The 17,764-nt window shown below is 48.2% G+C and overlaps 12 protein-coding genes across 12 annotated transcripts; 7 read left to right on the forward strand and 5 right to left on the reverse strand.

Annotated features, from left to right (window-relative positions):
* Positions 1 to 466: 466 nt before the first annotated feature.
* pre9 (proteasome core particle subunit alpha 3) lies at positions 467 to 1,441 on the forward strand (the record flags this gene model as incomplete). Its single annotated transcript, XM_057245661.1, has 4 exons — positions 467 to 490; positions 552 to 736; positions 819 to 1,237; positions 1,302 to 1,441. 4 exons carry the CDS (start codon positions 467 to 469, stop codon positions 1,439 to 1,441), a joined length of 768 nt encoding a protein of 255 aa, XP_057093924.1.
* Positions 1,442 to 2,705: 1,264 nt separating this feature from the next.
* Positions 2,706 to 2,927, reverse strand: N7529_010135 (uncharacterized protein; the record flags this gene model as incomplete). Its single annotated transcript, XM_057245662.1, has 1 exon — positions 2,706 to 2,927. The coding sequence occupies one exon, from the start codon at positions 2,925 to 2,927 to the stop codon at positions 2,706 to 2,708; it is 222 nt and encodes a 73-aa protein (XP_057093925.1).
* A 743-nt stretch (positions 2,928 to 3,670) lies between these two features.
* Positions 3,671 to 3,889, forward strand: N7529_010136 (uncharacterized protein; the record flags this gene model as incomplete). Its single annotated transcript, XM_057245663.1, has 1 exon — positions 3,671 to 3,889. One exon carries the CDS (start codon positions 3,671 to 3,673, stop codon positions 3,887 to 3,889), a length of 219 nt encoding a protein of 72 aa, XP_057093926.1.
* A 975-nt stretch (positions 3,890 to 4,864) lies between these two features.
* N7529_010137 (uncharacterized protein) lies at positions 4,865 to 5,065 on the forward strand (the record flags this gene model as incomplete). Its single annotated transcript, XM_057245664.1, has 1 exon — positions 4,865 to 5,065. One exon carries the CDS (start codon positions 4,865 to 4,867, stop codon positions 5,063 to 5,065), a length of 201 nt encoding a protein of 66 aa, XP_057093927.1.
* A 7-nt stretch (positions 5,066 to 5,072) lies between these two features.
* Positions 5,073 to 5,748, forward strand: N7529_010138 (uncharacterized protein; the record flags this gene model as incomplete). Its single annotated transcript, XM_057245665.1, has 2 exons — positions 5,073 to 5,222; positions 5,467 to 5,748. The coding sequence occupies 2 exons, from the start codon at positions 5,073 to 5,075 to the stop codon at positions 5,746 to 5,748; spliced, it is 432 nt and encodes a 143-aa protein (XP_057093928.1).
* An 835-nt stretch (positions 5,749 to 6,583) lies between these two features.
* N7529_010139 (uncharacterized protein) lies at positions 6,584 to 7,060 on the forward strand (the record flags this gene model as incomplete). The annotated part of the gene is made up of 1 exon (XM_057245666.1): positions 6,584 to 7,060. The coding sequence occupies one exon, from the start codon at positions 6,584 to 6,586 to the stop codon at positions 7,058 to 7,060; it is 477 nt and encodes a 158-aa protein (XP_057093929.1).
* Positions 7,061 to 7,161: 101 nt separating this feature from the next.
* On the reverse strand, positions 7,162 to 8,256 carry N7529_010140 (DUF3425 domain-containing protein; the record flags this gene model as incomplete). The annotated part of the gene is made up of 2 exons (XM_057245667.1): positions 7,162 to 8,084; positions 8,154 to 8,256. 2 exons carry the CDS (start codon positions 8,254 to 8,256, stop codon positions 7,162 to 7,164), a joined length of 1,026 nt encoding a protein of 341 aa, XP_057093930.1.
* Positions 8,257 to 8,617: 361 nt separating this feature from the next.
* N7529_010141 (uncharacterized protein) lies at positions 8,618 to 9,604 on the forward strand (the record flags this gene model as incomplete). The annotated part of the gene is made up of 1 exon (XM_057245668.1): positions 8,618 to 9,604. One exon carries the CDS (start codon positions 8,618 to 8,620, stop codon positions 9,602 to 9,604), a length of 987 nt encoding a protein of 328 aa, XP_057093931.1.
* Positions 9,605 to 9,782: 178 nt separating this feature from the next.
* On the reverse strand, positions 9,783 to 10,575 carry N7529_010142 (uncharacterized protein; the record flags this gene model as incomplete). The annotated part of the gene is made up of 2 exons (XM_057245669.1): positions 9,783 to 10,454; positions 10,537 to 10,575. 2 exons carry the CDS (start codon positions 10,573 to 10,575, stop codon positions 9,783 to 9,785), a joined length of 711 nt encoding a protein of 236 aa, XP_057093932.1.
* A 1,274-nt stretch (positions 10,576 to 11,849) lies between these two features.
* N7529_010143 (ankyrin repeat domain-containing protein) lies at positions 11,850 to 13,084 on the forward strand (the record flags this gene model as incomplete). The annotated part of the gene is made up of 2 exons (XM_057245670.1): positions 11,850 to 11,936; positions 12,038 to 13,084. The coding sequence occupies 2 exons, from the start codon at positions 11,850 to 11,852 to the stop codon at positions 13,082 to 13,084; spliced, it is 1,134 nt and encodes a 377-aa protein (XP_057093933.1).
* Positions 13,085 to 13,415: 331 nt separating this feature from the next.
* On the reverse strand, positions 13,416 to 14,999 carry N7529_010144 (carboxylesterase/lipase family protein; the record flags this gene model as incomplete). Its single annotated transcript, XM_057245671.1, has 1 exon — positions 13,416 to 14,999. One exon carries the CDS (start codon positions 14,997 to 14,999, stop codon positions 13,416 to 13,418), a length of 1,584 nt encoding a protein of 527 aa, XP_057093934.1.
* A 512-nt stretch (positions 15,000 to 15,511) lies between these two features.
* On the reverse strand, positions 15,512 to 17,008 carry N7529_010145 (acyl-CoA dehydrogenase family protein; the record flags this gene model as incomplete). The annotated part of the gene is made up of 4 exons (XM_057245672.1): positions 15,512 to 15,645; positions 15,703 to 16,310; positions 16,362 to 16,612; positions 16,676 to 17,008. 4 exons carry the CDS (start codon positions 17,006 to 17,008, stop codon positions 15,512 to 15,514), a joined length of 1,326 nt encoding a protein of 441 aa, XP_057093935.1.
* Between the last annotated feature and the right edge of the window lie 756 nt (positions 17,009 to 17,764).

The raw sequence follows: 17,764 nt of genomic DNA on the forward strand, positions 1-17,764 counted from the left end.
AATCGGTTCTTGGGGTCGAGTATATGTAGATTTTTTGGTAGAGGAATTATAATAGTACAGATGTCCTGTATATATATTAGCATTGTCCGCTTTTCATAATCTTCTCGTCGCACGACCAACCTGTGGGAGCTCGATGCTCTGTCCACCCGGCAGGCAAAGGGGGGGAGCTACATGTGTTGACTTGAGCATGGCTATCAATCCCGATCAATTAAGCTGCAGATTTAATGCAAAAAATGGCTTTATAGTCAGTTGTTGCGGGGGAGAATAGTAAAATGGTTGCACTTGAAGCTTTGGTGTGGTGAGGTGGTCCGAGCTTGGCGGATGACAGAGGACGCGCCAGGGCGAGTTGCCTGGAGCTTCTACGTCTTCATCACCGACCTTCACCATCCTGAATCACATCTCTTGCAACATTAACACACCTTTGGCCCTTTTTTGAGTTTTTGTTGCTTTTGTTTAACAATACACGATGTCTCGGAGATACGATTCTAGGGTTTGTGCACACCGTCATTCCATTTGTGCAGCTCCAGCTAACCTATGACGCTCTCAAAAAGACTACGATCTTCTCCCCGGAAGGTCGTCTCTACCAGGTTGAGTATGCGCTTGAGGCTATTTCGCATGCCGGTACAGCCCTTGGAATATTAGCCAAGGATGGAATTGTCCTCGCTGCCGAGAGAAAGGTGACCAGCAAGCTGCTAGAGCAGGACACCTCCGCTGAGAAGCTTTACACAATCAATGAGTACGACACCTGGAATTCTGTCTCAACTCGGAATAGCTACTTGGCTATACTTTGAATGAGATGGATAGCTGATAGTTTACAGTAACATGATTTGCGCCGTTGCGGGTATGAACGCCGATGCCAACATTCTCATCAACTACGCCCGTCAAAATGCCCAACGCTACCTTCTTACGTACAACGAAGACATTCCCTGTGAGCAGCTTGTTCGTCGGCTGTGTGATCTGAAACAAGGATATACCCAACACGGTGGTCTCCGTCCGTTCGGTGTGTCCTTCATCTACGCTGGATACGACCACCTCCGCCAGTTCCAGCTTTACCAGAGCAACCCCAGTGGAAATTACGGAGGTTGGAAGGCCACCAGTGTTGGCGCGAACAACGCAAGTGCACAGAGTCTCCTCAAGCAAGACTACAAGGAGGATTGTGACCTGAAGGAGGCTTGTGCCATGGCTGTCAAGGTCCTGAGCAAGACCATGGACTCAACGAAGCTGAGCAGTGAGAAGAGTGGGTTGCTCGAACGTCTTATCTGCACTTTGATCCTTCATGCTGACAATCCTACCCTACGCAGTCGAGTTTGCAACAGTGGGCAAGACCAAGGATGGCAAGATCTACCACCACCTATGGACTGCGGATGAGATTGATGCTCTTCTTCGGGAACAAGGGTTGGCTAAGGTCGATGATGAGCCCGAGGCTGGCGACATAAAATAGATTAATCCTCATGTTCTTTTTTCCGTTTCAGATACTTGAATCCCATACTTTGACCATAATCATCCGCTTCCACCTTATTGTTTGCTTCAATCCAGCAGAATATTCACCTTGCATTCTTCAAGCATGCAGCTGCTTACCAATTGTCTCTGCATTTGTTGTTCTTTTGTGACGTGGCATGCACATCGGCCCAGTCTCAACGCTGTTCTCGAGTGCTGCATCCCAATTTGACTATGTTTGCCGTAGATATGTTCCAATAGATGGACAAAGTTGGGTTGAAGAGTGGTGGTAATGCTTAGGGGCATGCAGGCTCTTGCCCGCACAAGTTAAATTCTCCGAACCAACTCTCTATATATATCTCCCACCTCGCCGCTCCGCATGCCAACCCTCGACATCCCTTTCCTTTTTCTTTCAAATAATCATGCAGTAACAACTACACCACCACAATATTCACCACAATCGAAGATCAAAAAAGAGATCTAAAGGGTTCGACTAAAGCATTATTTTCTGAGCTAGCGTTATAGGAGGAAAGTGGAGCTAACCGTATAGGTACTCTCCCCCGTACAAATATTTTGACAAGCCACCTACCCAGGTAGGCATTATTTCAGCCAAACTGCACTTTCTTCTAATATCTTTTGCCAAAGATTCTCACTTGCAGTCTTTCTGATCGGCCTGTCCCGGTGATCCTTAACGGTTATATAAGCAGTGTGTTATCACGTGTGGTGATGAGGGGCATCTCGCACTAGGTATGTGCCCTCGCTCTGATACCGTTGTTTCCAGATCTAGGATTCTTCGACAATGTCAATGGTCAATATTTCAACTTATACAAGCTTCAATGCCTTGTTTGCCTAGCTGTAGCAGATGCCACCCCTCACCCTGTGAGACTCCGTCTGTCTCAGGGAACCGCTCAGATAGGAAATACGGCGCTTATGATTTGGCTAGTCCCTATTGTCATTTTCCATGGGAGCATAACAGCCTATGAACAGCAAACATTACAGAGCTTGAACCAATCAAACTTCTTGTCAATTGTTTCAAAGGCGATGTGATTTTCTTATAACCTTGCAGAAACTCGATTCGGACTTGATGTCGCGGACAAAATGGTGAAACATGAAACTCGCTGCAAAACCCACCTACGAACAAGTGGTAGACAACAAAAAAGCAACAGGACAAGAAGGCACACTGAGACAAGGCAGTACAATCGCTGTAAGCGTGCCAGAAAAAAAGAGAAAAGAAAAAGAGAACACCCGTTTGCAATTCCAAGCCAATCCTATCTCAGAAGAGTGCTCCTGCGGTCATCCCTTTCCTGTTGCAGGGAGCGGATCTCTTTGTCCAGGTCCATAATGAGCTTGTAAGATCGATCCATCGAAGCCACCAGGGTGGCCCCCTCTCGTTTCCATCTGTTCAATCGGTCGACTTCGGCGCTACGACGACGAAACTTGGTTTCGATTTTTTCACAGAGCCGACAATTACTGCAATCGTCCTCAGTCATGTTGACGAGTCTCATTCCACATGTTTCGCCGGTGCGATATTCATAGTTGCAGCGGTGAGCAAAGCTGGTCCAGCTCCAGTCCCCACACGCAAATCTCTTCTGGTTGTAAAAGCACATGTCTATGAGATTGATTAGCGTTGCATAATCTGCAAGTACGACATAACCTACTTGCTCAGGATTCTCCGTTTGTGTTTCAGCTTGAACAACGCCTTATTATTGGTTGCACTGAAAGTACACCCACGCTTGATGGATTTGATAATTTGATAGGTCGACCTTTGCCTGATCTTTTTGAAGGGTTCGGGACAGCTCAACAAATTTGAAACAGATTTTGAATGAAATCCTGTTTTTGAAGGATGTCTATTGGCCTTGCTTGAAGATTGCAGACTTGAATTATGAAACCGGAGGGATGATTGGGAATTTCACGGCATTCTGGGGGTGTTGACATTCTTATTTATGTTTCGGACGAAGATTGTATCCCATGGCTCCTTTCTCCATGTTTGTATCGTCTCACTGTTGATCGACGGTTGTCAGTGCCCGATTGCTTATTATCCGTGGGTTCTAGTCCGCCATTTTCACATCGCATCTGCCTGACCGTTGATCTGGTTGGCTGTGAGAAGCTCTCCGAGCAGTGGGTACTGTATGATGGCTTTGCCATCTCGAACGGAGCCACTATGAGCAACCGGTTGCTTCATGGATGCATGCAACCTTCAGCCGTGGCAAGTTCCTCCTCATAGTGATGTACGATGACGGGTGGAAAATCCCTCAATCTATGGCTATCGTTCTCCAATGTCCAGTTTCGGCTACTGCAATCATGCCGTCTGCTGCACCGTCGCTGCCTGCTTCTCCCCGCTTTCATGTGGATGATGTTCGCATGGACTAGCACTCCTATGATGCTGTTGGGTCTTGCATGGCTGATCCTGCACGGCCGAGTCGGTCTCGGCACCTGCCAGCTGTCGTATTGATGCAATAATCAGGCTTTCATTCCCAGGGATACCCTGTCTATATGCAACAGAAAGGCTACTGCCTTCGCGAATGTGATGGGACTATGCACGCCCCCTTGTGATCCACTGCAATGGGATGTTCTATCTCGAGGCAATCTTTTGACGTGTGAAATTATTGATTGGCCCAATATTTCCATTACAATGACCCTTGACATGGGTCACTGACCGAAAGGAATGTTTTATCCACAGAAGTGTATATCCGATAATACTGTCTGTGTGATTGAATACGCATACGCATCCCGGGTTGTTCCCTTCATGCTTCATGGCTCTTACGCCTTCTATATTTGGCCACTCAAAGATACCGGTCTTGGGTCTGAGCATGTGGTTGCAACCTTTAGCCCCTGTCATCTTGCGTTATTCTGCCGAGCTTTATTTGCAAATCTATCGAAATTCAGGCCTGGTCTTAGTTCCACGCCTGCCGCACCTTTCCGGTCCGTGGCTATCAGCCAATGGTTCTCTCCAGAGTGGCAATGTTTGGGTCACTGAAGCTCTATCATTGGCACCTGGGCTCGGTGACACGGACCGCGGAATTGGATCTTTTGCTTTCCACTCCCAAAATTAGGGATGCAGGCTAGATAGATCCGTTTTCGTTCAGCTGATCTTGGACTCCTGCAAAGAAGAATCCTGCATTTGCCCCCGCTCATGTGGGTGTGTCCATCGTCATCCACTTGCTCCATTTGGCGCAAACGATAGGATAGGATTGATACATACGGTCCTCGCCCTAGATACGAACCGTGACACCTTCCACACACTGCTCAACCACATGCAGCTGCACTAAAGCTCGGAGACTCTGACGTGGCACGTCTTTTCTGGCTCGCTGCCTGTTTCTTTTGGTAGCGAAGGCTGGCTCGAAGCCTGTGAGTCGCTGTTTATCAATTCTATGCTTGCCCCACCGGGGGGTTCAGATGCCATTCACGTTGTTGAAAATGACGAAAGATGACTGATTCCCAATTTGGAAGGGAAAATCCTGCAGGCTTCTCTGCGTGCCGTCCTGTCCGGTCTGCCTTGGGCAGTTCATTAACTCAACACGAGATCGTCGGGAAACGCCGCTCAAAGCCGCCTGGAGCCACCACCCAGGAAGCTGATGCATGGCAAGATGTTGAGTTGGCAACCCACATCCCTGGAGATGGCTTGTAGCCGCAAAATGGCTGTCACACTCGGTGGATCAATTCGGTGCTGCGGCCAGCTCGTTACATCCAACCCGAAAAGAAGTCTCGAATCAACTTCCAGAGCCCCCCTGCCTTTTTGCCTCTCGCTCCATCTTACTACGCATTTTCCCTCGATTAGCTTTAGTGTACCACACTTTCTCCTGGCAAGGATCAGGGCGAGGGCGCTGCAAAAGCATGGCTATGGTTTTTGCCCAACAAGCGAAGTTGCCGGGTGAATTGACAGAGCATTTTTGATTAGATTGGAGCTATTGCGGGCTAATTCTGTCTGCAATGAACCTAGAACGCTCGTGCTTCAACGTTGAAATTGAATTCTAGAACCCGCATACAGGCTCCCACAGCGTCGGGCTCCTGTGATCCCGTGATCTTAAGGTGAACGGAGGCTCCCGCAGCGTTCACACGCCTGCCTTTAGCCTGCGACAAATGATTAATGGTCACCTTACCTTTGGCGTTGAAAAACCAAAATGCCACCGCCTAAAAGCTCCTTCGAGGCACGGGGATTGGCCTGGCCATAGACTTATCCTCAGCTGCAGCCCGGCGAAGCGTCCAATCGTAATTATTGGCCGGGATGCTAGTCATATGCAACTAGCGATTACGATTCCCCACCCCTCCTGCATTACGGAGACATGTGCTTCTCCTCAGCACTCGCGTTGAATAAGACTGGGCCCCGTTTCTCATTGGTAGATCGTGCTTTCTGCACACAGACCCTCACATCCGCATGTTGCCCGGGCTTATATCGATATTGACCACCTCTCATTCGACCTGCGGCGCATTCAATGTACACAAAAAACAATAATTAACCAGGAAATGTCTTAGTCCTGTTTACTATGACATTATCTCACAGTGTGCCAAGGATCACGCTGCATTGATCTAGGCTTTGCCACTCACTGACTCGATGTATCCAGAGTGAGCTGCAGCGGCGCAGCAGCGAAATTTGACTCATCTCGCAGGTAAACATTTATCTCTTTTGCTAGGGCATGAATTGAGATCATGCAATCTAATCTACCCAATGGTGTCGGCAGAGGACGCCGGAGTAGGGCCAGATTCGAGGCGCAGAAAGCGCAATGAAATGTCGCTCAAGATGTCATTTATCTAACCATATAAACAATTGCAACAGATCATATTATGATATTGATACACTCAAGCAGCCAAATTGCAGACCTGGTCCATCTCCTTTTCAATTATGGAGAGCGTCTTAGGGCTGCCCAGGTGGGTCGCATGATTAAGTAATCGACTGAAATTCATGACTGACGTCAACATGATTCGATTAGCTCTGAACAAGGAATGAAAAGAATCACGTAGCTTAAATAGTGTTTGCAATAGTTTTCTTTTAAAATTAACATCATTCATCATAATTGTCAATTGCTTCCCAATCCATTCCACGATACATATTCTACATTCAGACAAATCTTTACGATAATATATTCAAAGCAACTGCTTCAATCGCATCTTAAGCTCCTTCCAAACAACCACATTCACACCGAACAGAATGTGGAAATCAATTATCTCAACCGGCCAACAAGCCACTCGAGCAACCCGCTCCCAACTCTCAAAGCCCGCCCTATCTCGCACCGCTCCCGCAGCAACAAAAGCGCCCTTTAGCACAACCCCAAGCTCCAAGAAAGAAGAAGTGCCAGACCGCGAAACTCTCAATCCAGAGCACTCAGAGACCACCAAATCCGGCACTGACGGCGAAGTTGCCAAGCACCCCTCCGCATTCGATCCGTCGAACACATCACCGGAAACCGAGTATCAGGCTAGCGAGCAGGAGAGCAGGGAGGCAGGCAAACATGACCCGTTGAACATGAGCCCAGCCAACCAGGATGTCAGTGCTTGGAGAGGCCCGACTGAAGGAGGCCCTGACCGAAACCGGCAGCGTGATGCTTCTAGTTCTCGTGGCACACCGAAGAAGAACCGCAGTGTTCATGTTAAGGAGGATGGAACTCATGTTTCGTACAAGGATTAGGTGCATTTGGTTATTGTATTGAGCAATGATTGTAAATATGGAACTAATTATTGCGAAAACTAATTTATCCGTTCGATATATCTGCGTGGACACTTGTGCCGTTATATTGCGCTTTGACCAGCTTCGGAACCCCATGTACAGTCGTCAGGTTCGTTCTTAGCGATGTTCATTATTAGTATAGGCTTATCGCCGCGCAGCATTCTCCATCGATTGGTTGATTGTATCAGTTTCTCACATCCCTCGACTGCCCATGGCCACTTTCGCAAGAAACCCGGTGTTACCTCCCAGCTTTCCTCTCTGAAGGGGTCTCCCCATAGAACGAAACCATTCCGTGTGGAATTGATTTCATCAAGATCATCATTGAAGATGATGTCAAGTTTGCGAGGCACCACATTCCTTTTTGCAAGGGGCGGCATCGGGGATTGCGAGGAGATCATCACTGGGTCTAGCAAATTACCTATCAAGTCTCTGATGAAGTCCTGATGATCAAAGTATGCCTCCCAGCGGATCAAGTTATCCCGCATCCTAGGAAATGGAAGCAAATTGATCCATGTAGGATGCACGAGACTCATTTGGCTTTGTGTCAATTCGAGAGAAGGAGGGAGGCTCCCCTTCGGGATGATTAGTGAATATTGGGAAAAGACATCCTCCAAACTCTTGATGTGACTGGATGATGATCTTAGTGCCACAACTGAGTTTCCGAGAGTGACTTTGTTGTCGAATAGTCCTCGAAATACATTCCAATGTACGAGGCGGAGTAGGTGGTCGGCTGATATAGAACGCTCCGGCTGGAGGAATGATTTTAATGTTCTCGAGACTATTTGGGAGCCTGAACACTCATCCAGAATTGATTGAAACTCGGAGTCGAATTCGTCCGAGGATTTGGGACTTTCAGAAGGAGTCGTGTCCGGCTTGCTGGATTGCCTAGTTGGTTCTCTTCGCGTGGCTTCTAGCCGCCAGGAATGTATACGATATGGATCTTGAAGTTTTGTGTCGGATGGTCTTGTGGACTTCAGCCGCAGCCCTAAAAACGCGTTAGACGTTAGTAATTATGTATTTAAAATGAGATAGAAAATGACCTGAAAGTACTTACTGCGCGCTTTTTGATTTTCGCGATTCTGCTTTCTTTTCCTCAACTTCCTTTCCTCAATAGTCTCCGATCCTCCATTGTTATCATTTCCTGATATGAACGTCATGTTTGCGTTGCAGTATGTAGAAAGTGAGATCAATCGGGTACAGACTTTGGAGTAGAGAATCGGCCCCCACCGTCATACAAGGCAAGCTAGACCCAAACGAGTAAAATCCGTCAGCCAGTGGATCCGAGGAATCGGAGTTTTGAAGTTTAAATACTCCGAGGTTTTACTGCGCTATGCTAATAATGGCAAAAAAGGTCAGCGAGAGTATTGTTTGGATATAAATCATGCCGTGGTCCATGAACATTAGAAAGGTTGTTCTAAAGAGGCATAAAAGGCGAAAGGAACTCTTCCAAAATGTCCAACAAGCTTCGAAAACATTACTATTTTCATATCCATCCAACTCTACTGCTATATACACACCATGTCTCGATACGCTGCAGCTCATTCCAATCCTCAAGGGCCCGGAGATGTCCGCCCAACTGCTCTCCAAATCATCCAAGATGAGGAAATGGAGGAAAAGCTGACAGGCAAAGTTGTCGTCATCACCGGTGTATCTTCAGGCATTGGAATTGAAACCGTTCGAGCCCTCGCAACTACTGGTGCAACCCTCTATCTGACAGCGAGAAACTTGAGCAAGGCTCAGACCGCCCTGGCAGACATCTTCAAGCCGGACCAAATGGAGCTCGTCGAAATGGACCAAACCTCTATGGACAGTGTTCGCACTGCCGCAAAGACAATTCTCTCAAAGACCGAGAACGTGAACATCCTGATAAACAATGCCGGTATCATGGCAGTACCCGACCTCCGCCTGACCAACGATGGTTTTGAGCTGCAGTTTGCAACGAACCATCTGTCCCATTTCCTGCTATTCCAACTCCTGAAGCCTGCTCTTCTAGCTGCTTCCTCGCCGGAGTTCCAGTCTCGGGTCGTCAATGTGGCATCTTCTGGCTTTAGGCTTCATGGAATTAACTCCTCTGATAACTACCACTGGCAGAATGGAGGCTACGCAGACTGGATTGCCTATGCCCAATCCAAAACCGCGAACATATACACGGCTAATGAGATTGAGCGCCGCTATGGATCTCGCGGATTGCATGCCACCAGCCTCAATCCTGGCTTTATCGCCACTGGCCTCGGCCACTTTCTTTCTGCGGAGACCATTGATGCAATGCTCCAAAATGAGGCGTTGATGAAGACTCAGAAAAGCCTTGAGCAGGGTGCTGCCACGTCAGTCTGGGCTGCGATTGGAAAGGAGTGGGAAGGAAGAGGGGGGCGATATCTGGATGATTGTGCGGAGGTGCAGCTTGACCCGAAGGAAGAAGGCTATGTTAGCCACATGTATAGCCCCGAGGATGAAGCTAGACTCTGGAAGGACTCGTTGGAGATGGTAGGCTTGCTGGATGCATAAGACATGTACTCTCGTTCTGAGACACGGCTTGTTCGAAGCACAGTTGCAGTAGTATATCGATTCAGTAATAAATATCCACATTATTTGGCTTCTTTTTCGACAGCAGCATAAAATCATGAACACAAAGGTATAGGCGGTATGTAGAATGTCACTCGTTCAATCGCACTTTTCCAAACCATCAGGACGAACCCTCCTTACCGTACTGCATGATGTCGCTGCCGAACAAGGTCCAAACCTTCTCACTGCCAGCGGGAACATCGCCCTCCAGCGCCTTAAGACCAGCAACAACAGCAGCATTACCAATAACACTGGCCTCCTGCGCCCAACTATCTTTGAGGCTGGAGTGCAGCTTGCCAGCCCAGTTAGCGACGAACCGAATGCCGGCTTCAAGGGGCCGGCTCTCTTCACGAGTACCAGCAATCAAACCGGGGCGCAGAATAACCGTGCGCTCAAAGCCAAGCGCCTTGATATCTTCCTCGATCTCACCCTTCATGCGCGTGTATGCGATGTTGGAATCCTTGTTGGCGCCACTGGACGAGATGAGCACGTAGACTTTGGTGCCGGCTTCGCGTGCAGCCTTGGCCAATTCAACATTCAGCCCATGCTCGATCTTGTATTGGTTATCAAAGCCACCGGCGGCTGCTTTGGTCGTTGCGAAGGCGGAGATGAAGATGCTGGGGGTTGGGGCGAGGGAGGAGAGCTGGCTTGCCCATGTGGCGGTATCGCTGGAGACGAAGTTGGTGAGTTTTGCTGGGGGTGTGCCACTGGCGGCCGGTGGGGTGCGACGGGAGATAGTGTCTACACGCGTCACGGCGGGGTTGGCAATTAGGCTGGTGAGGATGTGGGAGCCCTGATGTGCGTTAGCTTTGACAGAACGAAGGCCTTTTCGCGGAGATTATCTTGAAGGGTGAAGACGTAGAATTAACACTTACCACCATGCCCGTAGCACCGATCAATGCAACATTTGCCATATCTGCATATAACTGTGAGTATCGCGAATAAGTGTGAGTGGTTGTTGATGCCAAGCGCAGATGCATTTCGTCATTTGGAATGGAGCTCTGAAACATTGGCTCTGATTGGCCAGATATCCCATTGACCCCGCTATCTACTACACGGCAACACAGTCTCTACTTGCTCTGTTCTTTTGACATTTCTGGTTGTAAGAAATCTATTTCTCTGTCATTTCTTCTATTCATTCTATAGGTCTAGACAAGTCTATGTGACTAGGTTGCCACTGTAGCTTCTAGGTCATCCTCTCGTTTCCTGACATCATGTCGGAATAGATTGATATGAAAGTGAGAGCTAACCAAGAGCTAACTAAGGGATTCCGAAAGTCCATACTAGTTCAATCATAAAATATAGTATAATCTAGCTAATTACTGATAAATGATGAAAGATTAGTGAAATGGTACGTCTAAAATGAAAAATTACTTAGAAAGTCGTTGGATACGGCAGCATCTGCTTATTTATGCGTTTGATTACTACATGCATGTAGCCATGTTTGTCATGCCGTCGTAGCTACAGTTAGAAGGCTTTCCCCCAAGAGATCCCTGTCTGTCAACAACGACAGAACCCTCTGCTTCATTCAAGTATTAGAAGACCAGAATCGAAAGTCGTCCATCCTCCAATGATTCAAGAAGTTCCATATATATTCCATCGAGAAAGCCGGGCGACATGCCATATTCAGGTTTGATCTTCACAGCTTTCTATATGTCTTTCTATCAGTCTCTTTTCTTGTCGGTTTGAACCTTCGTTGGGGTCTCTCTTGAATCATGACTATCTAGCTGCTAATTATCCCCTGACATTGTTCTGTTGAGAGTATTCCCATAAACGCTATTTTCGGATTATTCAAACAACACGCACTATGGGATGGTTCAACATCAACATGCACGAGATCAAAGTTACGCGAGGTCCGATTGGTACAAAGATTTTCATGACTTAAAAGCGACGTTATCGATAGGGTTATGATGCACTGTATATACAGTCCTGAGAGCGGCCAAAAGGAGACTCAAATGCAGGCCAAGTCAGGCATCGGCGCACAAAGTTCTAACTGTGTGACCCTAAGCTGTACACCTTTGTACACCGTTCTCAATATTAAGATTCTATAGATCTGGTTCATCCGTGGCTAATTTAAAGTCCAGTCATTTCCACTCAACTCAAGCTTCAGCCATTCGTGATTACTGAACAACCTCCAACACTCTTCTTGCCGCTTCCCCTCAAGTATTTGACCAACACATTGACCAAAATGTCTTTTCTTTCCTTGCCTCCTGAACTCATTTGTCTTATCGCCAGCTTGTTACCGCGGGACGAAGATAGATTATCCCTCATTAGAGTCAACCGCCGGCTCTACAACATCGCTATTCATGAGCTCTAAACACAGACACACGTTGTCTGGCAATATCGCTCCCTTGGCTCACAATTAAAGGACGCAAGGACGATATTCAACATTTACTGTCACGCAATGCTGATGCGAATACCAAATTCGAGTCCTTTGACATAAAATATATGGATATAGCCTTTGACAGCGAGACGCTCTTGCTCATTGCCATGGAAGCTGGTCCCACAGAGATTGTTGAGCTGCTTCTACAACACGGAGCCAACCCAAACGACGGAAAATTTATGCCACCATTGGGGCGTGCTGCTAGTCGGGGGGATAACCACCATACCAAGTTACTCATTCAGAGCGGAGCTGATGTGAATCAAATGGGGATGGGTAAGATAACACCGCTGGCCTCTGCTGTGATCAATAGAATCATGGAACGAAGTCCCATTCAGCCCTCTCAACACAAGCAGGAGGGGTTGAAGAGCGAGACCGAGTTCGTGGCTGTGATTCAGTTGCTGCTCGATTCTGGCGCTGATCCGAACCACCAGATTTATAGATTCATGCCGCTGCTCTATTACATGGTCTATCTATCTCCGTCGTTTAATGTTACCGTAATAAAAATGCTGCTTGAGCATGGAGCAGACGTGAATTCAAAGACATCAGATGGAGATACGCCTCTGCATGCCCTTATGCATAGCTGCACCAAATTACCCGATACAAGTGTTATCCAGCTGTTTTTGCAACATGGTGCGAATGTGAATGCACAAAACCATCGCGGCTGGACTCCTCTACATTCTGCGGCTTTCTATGACGCAGTAGATTCCAAAAGCCTCGCAAAAGCATGCGCGGGCATAAAACTACTCCTAATCCATGGCGCTGATCTCCAATTGAGGGATTGTTATCTGAGCATTCCATTTCACAATTTACAAAAGAAGTATTCCCTTCATGACATGATGGAACGCTATGATGTCATTAAGCTTCTATTGGAAGCTGGGCCACAATTTTGCAAAGATTGTGGCGCTAACATCATCTCTGACTTTTTAGACTGGGAAGCAAAAGGACAAAAATGGTTTAGGAAACGCGTGATACAAGCGATAGAGCTATTGATAAAGCACGGAGCTCAAGCGGATGAGAGAGCAGCCAAGTTCTATACCTAGCTACAAGGCTTGATTGATGAAACAAAGTTACTCAAAGAAGAGCTATAGAAAAGAGTGTCAGCTGCAATGGATTTGCCCTCGAAGAAGTGTGTGTAGAATTGAGATTTTTGCTGTCTACTACCAGACTTGATTTGCTAATGTGAAAATTTGTTGCTTTGGGAGAATTTGCTTGGTTGAAATATAGACTGGAATATGTTTCCCGGTCCCATAAGAGAATACACCTGAAACCACATGATAGCTGCACTAGAATAAGTATAGAATAGATCCATAACAGACGAGTGATAATATCATGCACCAAAGGCAAAACGACCCATAATCTAAAATCTCCTAACTAATACTTATGCAAGGTCGAGAACCAAGCCTTAAATAACGCGACCTTCGACTTGGAAGCAATAGGAATAGGTCCCCACCCATTACCAACATGCTGCACAGTCTGCGTAACATTAGCCGGGTACCACTGCGCCAATCCACCCCCGTTAGGGTTTCCAGTCTTGATAAAGTTGACCCAGTAACTGTTCATCTTCTGAGCAACCGCATAATCAGTCTTTGTCCAGTCCTTATCCGTAGCATATAGATTGTTGTGAACGTAGTTGATCTCAGACTCGTGCGGCGCTCCCTGCCCACCGGGCGGGGCATGGTCCCAGATATAAGTGTAGACCGGGCTGGTGCGCGCAGATGCCCATAGACGAGCCCAAAACCACGTGCCGACCTTGGAGCGGTCGGTGAATTGCGAGTTGTAGGCCCCTGAGGCGGTGGTGGAGTCGTGAGCTGGGTAGGCGGCTAGGAATTTCTGCGGCCACTCGCCGCTGAAGGTTGAGTTTAGGTCGCTGAGGTAGGTGGTCATGCTGATGTTGAGACCGTATGTGGCGCCGTTTTCATCTTTCGTGTTGCCGGTGATTACGGGGACGTCATGGGCAAGTCCCTTCTTGAGGGTGTTCCAGTAGGTATCGGGGATGGCGTAGTGATCCAGGGTTGCGGTGAACTGGAACTCAGAGCTGCTGCCAAACAATGCAAGTCCGGTGATCAGGTCGCTCTGAGGAAGTGCGCGCATTTCTGTGATAGTGCTGACGTTCAGGCTGGCCAGGTACTTCTTTCCCTGTGCCTCGGCTGCCTCCAAGGTGAGATAGTTCTCCGCCAGACTGGAGCAGAGGGGATCCCGGGGATCGCGCACACCACTCTCGATAATAGCACCCTTGATAAGGCCCTTAGTCAAAGGGCTGTTGAGGATGTGCTGGGTAGCAGCCGAGCCAGCAGATTGACCCATAACAGTGATCTGATCGGGATCACCACCAAAGGCGGCGATATTCTTATGGATCCATTTGACAGCAGCAATTTGATCCAGCACACCCCAGTTGCCAGAGCTGGTGGAACCGGACTCCTTGGCAAACTCTGCGGACAACTCGGGGGTTGCGAGCCAGCCGAAAGAACCGGTGCGGTAGTTGTAGTTGACATACACGATCCCCTTGTCGGCGATACCACCTCCATCGAACAGGGAATCGGCAGCTGTGGAGCCGGCGGGGTAGCTCCACATGACGACTGGGAGCTTCGCATTCGTCGAATTAGCTGCACTCCAGATGTTCAGGTTGAGGCAGTCTTCGTCGATGGTGTAGTCACTTCCTGAGGTAGCGGAAGGGCAAACATTGCCCCAAGAGCGCGCATCTAAAGTCTCATTCCATGAGCTTGCAGGCTGTGGGGCCCTGAAACGGTTCTCGCCTGCGGTCGTGGCGGCGAAGGGAATGCCTTTCCACACGGTGATATCCTTCCAGTGAGTTAGTCCCCCGGTTGGGGTGGAGTTGAATGCGGCATAACCCTGGACAGGTCCATTGTTGGTTTGGATGACCTGGTCGTACAGCGCGGCAGATGCGAAGGGGGTGAAAGCTAGCATGGCACTAGCAAGCGCAGGCGTAAGTACCATCTTAGAGACTATAATCGATACCCACTTTGGACTGGAGGGTTAATTGAAAAGAAATGAGAGAACTAAATGTGAGCAGACGAGGGCTACTTATTAAGACTTGATCCATGTGCGCTATGCAACAATTGACAAATTCAGGAGTATGAATGTCGATCATACACCGGCCACGCAGGCACCGGACTCAAATGATGCTCCTTGATGTCATGTTGATTCTGCAGGTTTAGTCGAGGATCAATTCCGAGTGAGTGTCGGACGGACACGACCCAATGCGGTAACCTAGAGCGACCTCGGGGACGGGATGAGTGGGACTAGTGGGAAGGCTAATGCGAGCCCTGTGAATAATTCGACTTCTTCAGTTTAGTCCATGAATTCGCTTGGTTTCATTCATGGGGATTGCCTGATGATATGTAACATAAATCTACCTTGTGGCTTGGCATGAAACTAAGTCCGAGAAACGCGATTTCAATTAGGAACTTGTGACAATTGATTCTGACATTGTGTTTTCAATCCCTAACTCAAATCTTAGAGCTCTGAGACAGCTTCTTTTCTTCGGCCTTATAGATCTTGACTAATTGACGCACTGAAAGATCAAGCAGAACATCTTCTGAGCCACCTGGGATCCGAGCACCAGGGACATCGCGAAGAATGGCTAGCAGAGAGTTTTGTTAGTTGAGAGCAAAGTTTTATGCGAGCAGTGGAAGCATACCTTCAACCAATTCACCCTGACCAGTCTTGGTGAATCCATTTCCACCGAACAGCAAGACAGCTGTTTGAGCACACTCATTCAGAACCATGGCCGATTTCGCCTTGGCCAAAGCCGTCAAGCCACCAAGCTGCCGGTCGCCCTCCTCTTTGCTGAGGTGGACCAATTGGTACAAAATTTGTTCGATCCACGCCCACATAGACTCCAGCTCTGCGCCTGCTTTAGCCAGACGATGGCGGACCACGGGTTGATCCATCAAGGTCTTTCCAAAGGCCTCGCGCTTGAGGCAGTAAGAGAATGCAGAGGAGAGTGCCACACGAGCCTGCCGGGTGACTCCAACGGCGATTATCAGTCGCTCGTGGTTGAAGTTGGTCATGATGATACGCATGCCATCGCCCTCTCGGCCAACAACGTTGGACACGGGAACCTTGACATCGTCGAGCTCGATGTAGGTTGTTCCTCCGGCCATTTGACCTGAGACCTTGAGTCGGCGCATTGTGACACCAGGGTGGTTCTTCAAGGGAACAACTAGCACCGAAAGGCCCGCGGCTCCTGGTCCGCCAGTTCGCACGGCCATAGTGGCATAGTCTGACCAGATACCGTTTGTGATCCTGCGTGGTGTCAGTTTCAAATGTGCCTGTATATTCAACATAACCATTTACCATTTCTTAGATCCGTTGACAATGTAGTGCTGACCGTCAGGACTTTTGACCGCTGTTGTGGTAATATTGGCGACATCACTGCCAGCCTCGGGTTCCGTGATGGCGATACAGCCACGCTTCTTACCCGTAAGCAGATCGGGCAAAAATCGCTCTTGCAGCTGCGCGCTGCCAAACTTGACAATGGGTGGGATTCCAAAAGCGAACCCGGCGTTCAGGGAGCCGCCTGGGCCACTGAGACCAGATCGACCCATCTACCCGTCAAGCTTCGGTTAATTATGACGCCTAAATTACAAACGCGTCTTTTTCCGACATACCTCATCGCAATAAATTCCAGTGTAGATGTAATCCCAATCCTCAACCTTCACCCCTAGGATGTCATTGATTCCCAGACGCTTCAACCAATCCACGGGCAGCGGGGCCGGCATATTGGGCAACAGCATGTTGTGCTTGCAAAATGTATGGAAAACATGCTCGGGAACGGTTCCCTCGCGTTCCCACTCCAGGGCATGCTGGATCAGATTTTCGGTCGCGAATTTACGGCATGCTTGTTGAAAGCGACGGTGGGCGGGCGTAATGTAGGGGGAAGGGAGGCCACGAACATAAGGTGGCTCGGCAAATGGGATGAGGTTTGGTGAAGTGTCTACCATTGTGAAAGACTGTGATAAATAATCCCAATTGTCGAAAAACTTGAAGAATGTCTTGTCCTTAAATGCAATATGAGTTGGGGAGTTCTCCGCATTCTGGGGTCGATCCGCGATCCGCGCTGCGATCTGCGACCGAGGCTCGGTGTCTTCACATATTTATTCACATGGCTTTATGCTCTTCTGCTCTTATGCTCTCAGTTTATGTGTTGAATGGAGCTTTTGATTGGTTGAAACACCCACACAGATAATACCCACATCTTCTCTCGGAAATTCACACATTTCTTATCTGTCGTACGCATTGTTGACCTTAATCGCCAATGTCATTGTTTATAGCCCTACGGAGTATCGGTAGACGAACTAGTTGATCAGAACTATTGTACCACATACTACATACTCTCGAAAATGAAAAAAGAATCTTCTCGATTTATACTTTGAATGCATTCTTGTCTGGAACTAAATTCTCTGGAACATGCGCCGCAAGGAGCCCGACCGGGAACAATCTCATCGATGTTGTATGATACAACGTCAACTGTTTATTCTTTGATAGTACTTGCCACTTACTGGCGCTGGTTATCAAACGAGGAAACCATGGTCGTGGCTCTATCTCACCACTGTCTTAGATAGTCGTGATTTTGTCCTATTCTCGGCCGTCAAGCTGTACGCCCGGGCCGTGTACTTGCTTCCAAGGGCAAGAGCTAGTATTCAATTTTTCCCCTAATATCTTGACATTGCATCCGCCCTGTTTCAATGGGTCATCCT

The sequence above is a fragment of the Penicillium soppii genome (genome assembly GCF_028829465.1).
Source record: "Penicillium soppii strain IBT 18220 chromosome Unknown utg000007l, whole genome shotgun sequence".
In the NCBI taxonomy this organism is placed as follows: domain Eukaryota; kingdom Fungi; phylum Ascomycota; class Eurotiomycetes; order Eurotiales; family Aspergillaceae; genus Penicillium; species Penicillium soppii.